An 11963-nucleotide genomic window follows, 5' to 3' on the forward strand; every position below is an offset into this window, starting at 1 on the left:
ATCCTTCAAACCAAGGCTCTGATACCAACTTGTAACGACCCAAAAATCAAGGGTAAAAATTTAATTTTTTATATAGCTAACACATTGATACCATTTATTTCAAACACCTCAAGTCATCATTAAGTAAAACATTTATCAGAGTTCATCCCAAAATCATTCATTGCGGAATTCATAGGTGTGTGCACTACGATCAATCTGAGCCCTTCATTTCCAAATCGAAGATACCTGAAACCAAAACTATAAACCGTAAGCACGAAACTTAGTGAGTCCCCCATAGCATACCCCACACACAATCCACATAACACATATCGTACTAGTTGTATTAGCTATCTCTACCGTTATCACATATCAATCAGCTATAAAAGCTACTCTACCATGTATCACATATCAAATAGCCATAAAAGCTATCTCTACCATTAGCACATATCGATTAACTATATAAGCTACTTCTGCTACATATCACATATCAAATAACTATAAAAGCTATCTCTACCACTGGCACATATCAATTAGTTATACAAGCTATCTCTACCGTTAGCCACAAAGGCTATCTCTACCATTAGCCACAAGGCTATCTCTACCGTCAGCCATAAAGGTTGTCTCTACCATTAGCCACAAGGCTATCTCTACCATCAGCCATAAAGGCTATCTCTACCATTAGCCAGAAGGCTATCTCTACCGCATATCATGCATACATACATATCACACACCTCTACATAACAAGTATACCTACTATCATAAAATGGGTCGGCCTTGGTGCCTTAGACCCATTGGTATGGTGAGAAGACTCACCTCTCGACTGCTGAACTGATAAGCTGAAATCAGACATATCCCTCACGCTACTCCTTCTCAACTGTCCATAATCATCAGGTGATTAGCTTAACATAATCCCATAAATACCCTCAGTTCAACTCTGGTCAAAGTCTATGTTTGTAGTCAAGGTCAACAGTCCCTATTGACCTTGACTCGTCGAGTGCAATTAGCCACTCGTCGGGTCCCTTGCTTAACTCGTCAACTCGCCGAGTCACCCGAGTGACTCGTCGAGTTCCTTGATGTTTACGGTCGTAAACTCCTAACCGTACACTCTTGACCGTGAACCCTTGGCCGTAAACCTTTGGTCGTAAACCTTTGGCCGTGAACGAGAAAACCCTCTTGACTCGCCGAGTCACTTGCACGACTCGCCGAGTCCCCTTAGTCCCTTATGTTTACGGCCCTATCCAGTGGGACTCAAGGTCCCAAACTTCAGATTTATCCTCTACTAGTGATAATACCACGTAAAGTTGTCAGCTTTACGTTCATACTAAGTCTCATAATGCCAAAACCACATCAACAAGCTTCTTACAAGTGCCAATGCATGAATAAGAATTAGGGTGCACCAAGAAGACAACTTTATGACATTTGGGACCTAAGAAGATCCAGATCTGGAACCATATCCTTGTGATAGGTCCAGATCCAAATTTGGTCCCATTTTCCCCCAATAATGACCATAATCATCCAAATGGAGATCTAAGACTTCAAGGCTTAAGATGACGAATTAATACCTCAGAAAAGTGCCCTAAACGAAGTAGATGCTGGATCTGATGTTTCTCCCTTGCTCCTTCTTCCTTCAACTTGAGATCCTTCCCAAGATTCACCAATTTATCTCGCTAAAGCTCTCACTTCTCTCACAAGCGGTTTTTGCTGTGAACAGCTTCTAGGTTGCAAATGGGAGGCTATGGAGGCTGTTAATGATGTTTATATAGGGGCAAACCCTAAAATTGGGGTTTTCCTTAAACAGCCCTGACTCGCCGAGTCGGCCTTCCGACTCGCCGAGTCTCTTCCGACCCGTGACCAAAATGCCTCGACCCTACTCGACGAGTTGGACTCCCAACTCGCCGAGTCCATGCATAACATTTCCCCCAAATGGTACTTTCTAACTGATACTCGAAACAGGTGTTACATGGTGTGTGCTTTGCAATCATCTCGAGCTCTTCCAATTGAAAACCGAAGCACCTGAAACATAAAATGGAAACCGTAATCACAAAGCTTAGTGCGTTCCCCAAGATACCGCATACCAAACATACATATATCACATACTGGGCCCCCGCCCTCCATCAGGCCTCGCCCGGTATTGAGTCCCACTCAGCCTCGGGCCCTGCCCAGCATCGAGCCCCGCTCGGGTTACAGATCTATTATTCGCCAGGCCCCGCCTGACATTTGGCCCCGCCCGATACACACATAATCATATAACCATATAATCATATAAACATATAACCTACTAGCACATGCAATAATCACAAAGACTATAGCATCCCATACAGCCATCGAGCCCCGCCCGGCATCAGGACTTGCCCGGTAATCATAAAAACACATACTGATAAGTGACATATGATATCCTCATCAGGCCCCGCCTGGCATCGGGCCCCTTGACCGGTAAGCATATCATCAAATAACACGTGCAAGAGTCGTATACACATTTATCATCCTAACATAAAACCATGGGCTGACATTGGTGCCTTCAACCCGCTAAACCCAGTGAGGAGACTCACCTCGCACTGCTGAAACACACGGTACAAGAGTTCTACAATTCATAACTCTGTAAGCTTTAGACTTGGTTAAGTATCCCAGAAAGATGGCTTCATCTGCTTTTTGTTGAAACTTGGTGAGTTGATCACGGTTGTTTTGTATAAAGCATCTACAACTAAAAACATGTAAGAACGAGATACTCGGCTTGCGACCATTCATTTCTTCATACGGTGTCATATTGAGACGGCGATTGATGATGCTTCGATTTTGAGTGAAACAAGCAGTGGTGATGGCTTTAACCCATAGATATAGAGGAAGGTTTGAAAATTTCAACATCGATCGAGCGACTTCAACAAGAGTTCGGTTTCTTCTAGAGAGGAAGGTTTTCAAATTTCAACATCGATCGAGCAACTTCAACAAGAGTTCGGTTTCTTCTTTTAACCACACCTTTTTGCTGAGGAGTGTAGGGAGCAGAGAAATTGTGGTCGATGCCTTTGTTGGTGAGGAATTTCTCAATGGAAGCATTTGTGAATACGGAGCCATTATCACTTCTGATTCTTCGAACAGGAAGTTTAACAAGAACTTTAATTCCTTTAATGAAATTAATGAGTTCAGAGGCTGTTTTGGATTTTAGCCTTAGGAAGAAGACCCAAGTGAGCCTTGTGTAGTCATCAACAATCACAAGAATATACTTTTTGTGATGTAGATTTTCTACGGTGGATGGTCCACAAAGATCAATATAAAGAAGTTCTAGTGGTTCCGAAATGGACTTTTCAATGATCATAGGATGACCTTTCTTTGATTTCTTCCCACATTCACACGCAGCACAGAGATGATCATTTTCGAATTTGAGGAGTGGAAGACCTCAAACCATTTCACCAGAAACTAGATCATTCATGTATCGGAACTTGAGATGAGCGATCCTCCGATTTAATAGCCAACTTACATCAGTAATGGCCTTTGAAAGAAGACAAAGTTGACGCTTTCCGATGATCATATTGATGTCTAAAGGATACATGTTTTTGATGCGATCTAATTTGATAAGACATTCTTTCTGGTCTTCTGTCATAACGTAGCTATGCTTCTTGCAAAATTCAACTCTCCGGCTTGCAGCGATGAGTTGATCCACACTGATCAAATTATGCTTGAGATCAGCTACATACGACACATTAGAGAAAGAGAAATTCCCATTAGTCAAGACATCATAACCTCGGATTTGAGAATTTGAATTATTTCCATAAGTAACGTAACCAGCGTTAGGAGCGAGCTTAAGATCACGCAGAAAGTCTTTCTGCCCAGTCATATGCATGGAACTAGCACGATCAATATATCATATTGTATCTTGTTCTGAAGCACAAAATGCATGCAAAATCAGTGAGATTTGGAGTTTTTAGGCTCCAAGTTAGATTTAAGGACTTAGGCATGGGCTTTGGACTTAGTTTATGATTTCTGAGCAGTGGGCATCTCAGAAGGCTTTTTCTGAGATCCTTTTGGAAAGAAGTAGAATATAAGAGTCTTTTCATTTATCCAAAAATCTTATTCAACCAATGGTTGTTTGGATACTTCTTTTCTCAGAGGAACAGATTTATGAGATATTGTAGGAATAACTGTGTTCACAGATGTTACAGTTGTGTTTTCAGACTTTTTCACTTTCCATTCATACTTTTGTTTTGAGTCTTTGGAAGATTTCTGAACAACGGTGTTCCTAGAAACTTTTCATTTGTTTGATGCTTTCGAAGTCACGTTAGGTTTTGGAAATTGTTTTGGTTTGAAAATCGTGTTATCCGATTTAGCAATAAACACAAAATTGTCCGAGGAGAATCAGTTTTCACAAAAGAAGTCTCAACAATGACCTTTTTTATACAAAAATCGAAATATTTGTTCTGAACATCCGAACTAGCACGATTTGATAGCCTCTTACGGATCTTAACAGGCATAAAAGTATTGTGATTCCTAATAGCTGGATTGACTGTTTGAGACACTTTCTTCTCGGATTTCTCAAGGAATCTAGAGTGTTGCCTAGACCTAGTTTCCTTCTTAAAGGCTTGCCTAGCTTCAGTCTTTGGATTTACAATATCTTTCTTATTCAGCCGGGATTTCTTCTGAGAGTCATATGATCACTTGAAAGTTTGTCTAATCGTTGGATTGTTGAAACGAGGCTTAATTGGCACTAGTGTTGATTTTGATATCACATCAGAGTTAGAGATACAAGAATCAAACGAGTTGTCACACAAAATTTCTTCATCTACATCATTATCAAATGATGCCCAAGTGAAGTTGGATTTGTCAGAGTCATGTTCATTTGCCTCAGAAATGATTTCCTCAACAACACAATTGTTCGGTGGCCCACAATTTGGAAATTGAACTCTAGTACAACCGGTGTTAGGGAAAAATTCTGAAGATTGATTCAGGTCCAGGGATATCAGAGGCGGAAGAGGTGTGGAATCAGGAAATGTAATAGTGATAGGTTTGAACTCGGGAATCGAAGATTGAAACTTGTCTGAAGTCTCAAGAAGGGACAACAAAGGTGAGACAGGGGTATCCGAATAAATATTATTCGGAATGTCTCCCATAAACATTAGGTTTTGAAGTTCCTTCAAGAGACAAACAAAAGGTTTCGCAAACTCACTTCCGAGACCTGGTGCTTTGGACCATGGGTGACGAAAATTATGTGTCATAAGGAAGGGAATGGGTTGTTTGGTCACCAAGGAAAGGGATTAGGGTTTCCTCCTTAAACCCTAGCTTTGGCACCAAGCTACATTAGCTATATAAGGACCCTTATCCTTATAACTTCGGCCATGACATTCCTTTAGAGGTTTAGGGCCGAAATTTCCACCTCTTTCCTCATTCTCTTCAAGCTCCTTGGTTGCTAGGGTTTGGGTGTGAACCATTAGAGGCACGACACTTGTGGTGCTTGCTTCCAGGAGTTATTTAAGGAGGAATTGAAGATTGTTTTCTATAGCAATCTTCAAGGTATTTTTTCTTTCTTTTTTCTAGATTTCGAAAATGCCTAGATATCCTTAGAGAAAACATACATCAAAATTTAGTGTTGCATGCACACTTAGGATTTTATTTGTTTTGCATAAAACCCATCAGTTTTTGAGACCATATTTGTGACAAATTAAGAATCTTGGGTTTGACTAGTTTCAGAACTTCCTGAGGTTTAGAGGAGTGATTCGGAATGTTTGGTCGGTATGCTGGTGGATTTTCTGTAGGTTTAGGGAAAAGTTGAGGATTGCTTTGATGAGGAGCTTGAAATCGTTTTTGAAATGGTTTATGATTGGGATTCCAGGGATGTTTGTACTTCATGGACAGAAGAGTGAGTTCTTATTGGAAATGAAGTTCGAATCAGCTGAATCGAGATCAAGATTTTCTTCAAATGAATGGTTCAGAACAGGTGGGACATGTGGAGTAGGAAGTGTTGGTTGATCATATGAAACAGGTGGGATATTTCCTAAAGGATCCGGAACAGATGGGTTCGGAATTAGTAGGTTAACAGAACTAACTAAGGCAAGAGGACCTCCTGAAATTTCTCTTAACATTTGAGCAACGTTAGATTCATGGCCTTGCAGTTCGTAAAATAACTGATAGAGCTTTAGTTTCTTTAGAAACCATTACTCTGAAGACATGACTTAACATTTCCCCATCCTTTTCCGATACTGTTGTTGAACTTCAGATTGTACTCAAGTGGAGTTCTGACTATTCCATGTGATGTCATGGTGTTCACAGCGATCCTGTACCGATTTGATGCAGAGGCTACGGATTCACCGAGAGTTGTAGTGAAAGTATCAAAGTCGTTTACAACGGATATCAAACGCTTATCCTTCATGTTCTCAGAACCTTCGAATAAGTCTTGAAGTCTATCCCAAATCTCTTTAGTAGATTTGCAAAATTTTATATGCTCAAAGAGAGAAAGAGGAACACCAAACACCATTTCCGAGAACACAATCTGATCTGCATGAAGCTTTTCGAGGTCTGATGCAGTTAGAGGTGTTGGACATTGTTCTTCTTGACCCATGAGAGTAGCAGCAGCATCTCTAACCATTTGTATTACGAGAACATGAGGACCTTCTTTCACAGATCTCCATATCTCTTCACCTTTTTCCTTACCAAGTAAAAATCTCTCCATTCTAACTTTCCAATGATCATACTCTTCAACAACTAGCAATGGGGCACGCGTTGGGAAACCCATGTTATTTTCTATTTTCATTGGATACATTTGTTGAGTTGGATTAGGAGGAGTAATTGAAGCTAAAGTATTAGAGCTGAAGTGGTATATAGAAGAACTTTTATCCTGAACACAGAAATGATTGAGATAAAAAGGTAATCTCAAATTAACTATAATATGTTCTTATGGATTCAAAGGACAACCACTTAGGCTCTGATACCAATTGAGAGTGCAAGAATATGTGCGTGGACAAGGTTTGAAAAATCAAACCTTGAATTAACTTAAGATCAATGCATGCTGCTAATATTAAGAGTCCAGTCAAGTCTGGTAAACCAGTCTTGTCTTGATGTAAGAAGTTCAACAAAGTATTCATGATGAGAAGATGATTATGAACAATGTAAAGAGATTTTAAGAACAATGAGAATGATAGAGAGAATGATTTGACTTGAAAGATACTTGGTATTGATGTGAAAGAGAATGAGGACCTTCTTTCACAGATCTCCATCTCTCTTCACCTTTTTCCTTACCAAGTAAAAATCTCTCCATTCTAACTTTCCAGTGATCATACTCTTCAACAACTAGCAATGGGGCACGCGTTGGGCAACCCATGTTATTTTCTATTTTCATTGGATACATTTGTTGAGTTGGATTAGGAGGAGTCATTGAAGCTAAAGTATTAGAGCTGAAGTGGAATATAGAAGAACTTTTATCCTGAACACAGAAATGATTGAGATACCAAGGTAATCTCAAATTAACTATAATATGTTCTTATGGATTCAAAGGACGACCACTTAGGCTCTGATACCAATTGAGAGTGCAAGAATATGTGCGTGGACAAGGTTTGAAAAATCAAACCTTGAATTAACTTAAGATCAATGCCTGCTGCTAATATTAAGAGTCCAGTCAAGTCTGGTAAACCAGTCTTGTCTTGATGTAAGAAGTTCAACAAAGTATTCAAGATGAGAAGATGAGTATGAACAATGTAAATAGATTTTAAGAACAGTGAGAATGATAGAGAGAATGATTTGACTTGAAAGATACTTGGTATTGATGTGAACGAGAATGGTGTTCTAGCTGTTACATTTGCATGAGAGTTACATCTCCTTAAATAGACAAGGAGTGATAAAGAGACAAACTAGAAAGACTGCATTGACTATCTAATGTTGCAAAGTCAAAAAGCTGACACACAGAATTTTCTCGATCTTGTCCCATGATCTTTACAACAAAACAAAGACTAAAAGACAAGAAGCATTAAATTCAAATACATACTCCAAATAACACTGAATACAAGGTGTTTCTCAGACATGTCTTCATTTCGGAAGAGCTTCATTTCGGACTGCACTTCACTTCGGAATGGCTTGACTTCGGATTGCTAAAGCTTCACTTTACATCTATCAACAGATGTCACCTAGATAATCACACAAGGTGAGACCTTAATCTTTCTACTAAGACATTAACAATTGAACAACACCCACAAGTCAAAAGTCAAGTCCCAAGGTCAACGGTCAAAGTCAACAGTCGATGTTGACTCCAGCCGACCGCCACGACGTGGTCTGCCTTGGTGACGCCGTAGTTCGCATACGACCAACCAGGCGGGAAAATCCCAGTCGTCACGTCATGGTGACCTTGGTCTACGTCGTGGTTGTCGAGGTTTCCAACATCTTAAGACATTAAGCTGTTTTCACCGATTCCAAGAGCTCCAAAGCTCATATCTGATCTAAAATGTGATCTAGAAGGATAAAGTTTCTAACTTTATCCATTGGGACCACCCAAAAAGGTCCAAAACCCAAATCTCCATGTCCCAAAAAACTTAATAAGGCAAGAACTTAATCCATAAGCACTTATTCCACAAAGTTCGAAGTTCATCCTTTCGAGAAGTGATTCTAGCACCAAAACTAACTTAAAAGTTGGTGCTTTATAGACATGCATATCCAATGCATGTCTTGAACCCATATTAGGTCAAAAATGAGGGTTTTATGACCTAATCCCATGCATGGATCAAAAACCCAACCAAACTCCATATCCATGGCACAAAATACACCAAATGTCCCAGAGATTTATAAAGTTGCAAACTTTATGAGATCTCATAATCTCAACAAACAAGAACAATAAGTTAATAGGACAAAACTCAAGATCTAGCAACCTAGCATGATAAAAATCGAGTCTTGGACACTTACGAAGGTCTAGAAGAGTGCTAGGGTAAAGAATGGAGACTTGCTTGCTTGATCTTTGCTTCCTACTTCCTCCTTCTTCCTTCTTTAGCTTCAAGGACACCAAAACTATCTCGATAATGGAGGAAAGTGATTAGGGTTTCTTTGGGGCTTGAGGGAACTGATGGAGGCTGAGGATGAGCAAACCCTAGCCTCATCATTTTTTTAAATAATGAGCAAACCCCGAAAAAATAGAGTTTGCATGCCAGCCACCACCACGTTGTGGCCAATGTTGCCACGTCGTGGTGACTTGGATGAACACGCGACTCATTTTCGTCTCGCCACGTCATGGTGGTGCCTCCACCACGTCGTGATAATCTCAAAATGATAGTTTTAATTGCAAAATAAGTACCTCGAGATCCGGACGTTACTATATATATATATATATATATATATATATATATATATATATATATATATATATATATATATATATATATATATATATATATAATATGTTAGTTTTTAGATATTTTTAGTTAATTTTGTATGCCAATTAGGTTTATATTTAATTTATTGAAGCTTTTTAATTATTTTAAAAATATTTTTTTTAGTTTATTTTATATTTTTTATTTATGTTTTATATTTAACATCAATTTTAAATTAATAAATTAAATAATTCATAAATTAAATTAAATAGTCTTACATTATATGATAATATTATATATACTATTAATCGTTAATGAACAGAAACCTTTGACAATTCTTATTTCTGCCAATTTTTTCCTTCATTTACTACTTTAGCCACATTAAAAACCTCATTTGCTACTTTTGCCACACCAGTTGGTGTTTAATAATTTGCCCAACCGACTCTTTGCTTACTTTTATTTTAATAATTTAATAAATTAGGTTGAATGATGAAAACTTAAGATTTCAAATCAATATGGATAAAAAATTGAAAATTTTTCTTTGTATCTTTTATCGTTTTAAAAAATTAAATTATTATTTGATAATATATAAAATAAAATAAAAATAAAAAAAAAAACTTATTTTGATTGGGTTTGAATTGAATAAATTGCTTTTTGTGATGTAAATCGTGTTTCTCGTGGTGGTGGCAAACCAACCGACAAAAAAAATGCTTTGTCCCGCGCATAGTAAAGCTTCTTTCAAAGTAGGCTTCTTCTGTACTCCCGATTACCTCTTCGAGATCGAACGTCAATTAATCAGATCCAAGAGATAACAGATATGAAGAAATCAGAGCTTGTTTTCGTCCCTGTACCTGCTTTAGGTCACCTAACCTCAACCATAGAACTCGCAAAGCATTTGCTTGATCAAGATGAAAGATTATCCATCACAGTCCTTCTTATCCCTCCCCTCGGTGGAACCGATCTTGGTTCATACACAAAGTCGCTTGCTGCTTCTGATGCTCGAATCAGATACACCATGATTCCTCCCACTAACCATCTTTCTCAACCTCCTTCTTCACCTATGGCCTTCGAAAAGTTTGCTAGCCTCTTCATTGAGAGCCATAAATCTCATGTCGAACGAGCAGTCATGGAGTTGCTATCAGATGATTCAACTCGTCTTGTTGGGTTTGTACTTGATATGTTCTGTTGTTGTATGATCGATGTCGCCAACACATTCAAAGTCCCTTCATACATCATCTTCTCTTCAAACACTGTTTTTCTTGGATTTCTACTCCACCTGCCGGAGCGCAACAACAAAGGTGAATTCAACTTTAACCCATCGGATCCTGATTCAGTGATCCCATGTCTCAAGAATCCTGTTCCTGCGAATGTGCTCCCAGGTGCTGCATTAGATAAACCTGGTGGTGGGTATGAGACTTTCCTTTATCTTGGCACCAGGTTTCAGGAATCCAAAGGAATTATCATAAACTCATTTGTTGAACTCGAACCATACGCTGTTAATTCAATGGTATCCCACCCGATCACTGTATACCCAGTTGGGCCTTTGCTTGACCACAAGATCAACCATAACAAGTCAACTGAATCGACTGAGATCAAGAACTGGCTCGACAATCAACCTTCAAAGTCAGTCATCTTCCTGTGCTTCGGGAGTATGGGGAGTTTTAAGCAACCCCAGATAGAGCAGATTGCTATGGCTCTTGAGAAGAGTGATCATCGGTTCTTGTGGTCAATGCGACAGCCACCACCAGAAGGCATGCATGGGGCTCCAACAGACTACACGAGCTATGAAAAGGTTCTACCAAATGGGTTTTTGGCAAGAGTGAAAGATAGAGGTATGGTTTGTGGTTGGGCACCACAAGTCGAAGTGCTAGCTCATGAAGCCATTAAAGGGTTTGTGTCTCACTGTGGATGGAACTCCATCTTGGAGAGCTTGTGGTATGGAGTCCCGATAGCAACTTGGCCATTGAATGCAGAACAACAAATGAATGCTTTTTATATGGTGAGGGAGTTGGGATTGGCTGTGGAATTGAGTTTGGCATACAGAAGCAGTCGGAGCGAGATAGTGATGGCAGATCAGATAAAAACAGCGATAAATTGTTTGATGGATGATACCAATCCAATGAGGGAGAGAGTGAAGAAGATAAGTGAGGAAAGCAGGAAGGCTTTTATAAAAGGCGGATCTTCGTTGGTTACACTAGGAAAATTGGTTGAAGATATGTTAGAAAACTTAGGAGAAATACAATAAAGATGTTTAGCGATAAATAGTTACATTCCTTCCCCATCAATAATAATCCAAGTGATTAAACTACATTTGTTTTGTTGCATTGCTATCATTGTGATATTCCTTAATCCTTATGCAGGCTATTCGTAAGTATCATCAATATATGTACTCAGTAACATTGGTGTTCATATCCTATTAGCATAATAAGATAAGATATATTGGACTACTTATGTATTTTGCTTTTCATATTATTAGCATAAGATATATTGGACTAATTATGTATTGGGCTTATATTTATGTTGACCTAGATAGGTTTTTTAGTTATGTTAACCTAGATGGTTTTTTAGTTATCTTTCCCTTCCATTGTAATATATTTTTTTCCTTTCAATATTAAAAATAAACCCTAGTTGTATTTTTTTTTCAAACTGTTTATTTTATATTTGGTTTGGATCTCGTTTTTGTTGGGTACGTTTTTGATCTCGTATATCTAA

The 11963-nt window shown here is 38.7% G+C and overlaps 1 protein-coding gene across 1 annotated transcript; it reads left to right on the forward strand.

Annotated features, from left to right (window-relative positions):
• The first annotated feature begins 9941 nt into the window (after positions 1 to 9941).
• LOC145140843 (UDP-glycosyltransferase 71K1-like) lies at positions 9942 to 11559 on the forward strand. Its single transcript, XM_079074222.1, has one exon. It carries the CDS (start codon positions 10069 to 10071, stop codon positions 11494 to 11496), a length of 1428 nt encoding a protein of 475 aa, XP_078930348.1. The 5' UTR covers positions 9942 to 10068; the 3' UTR covers positions 11497 to 11559.
• The last annotated feature ends 404 nt before the right edge of the window (positions 11560 to 11963 follow it).

This window comes from Lactuca virosa, chromosome 9 (genome assembly GCF_052849685.1).
Source record: "Lactuca virosa cultivar CGN04683 chromosome 9, Lactuca_virosa_CGN04683_v6, whole genome shotgun sequence".
Classification (NCBI taxonomy): domain Eukaryota; kingdom Viridiplantae; phylum Streptophyta; class Magnoliopsida; order Asterales; family Asteraceae; genus Lactuca; species Lactuca virosa.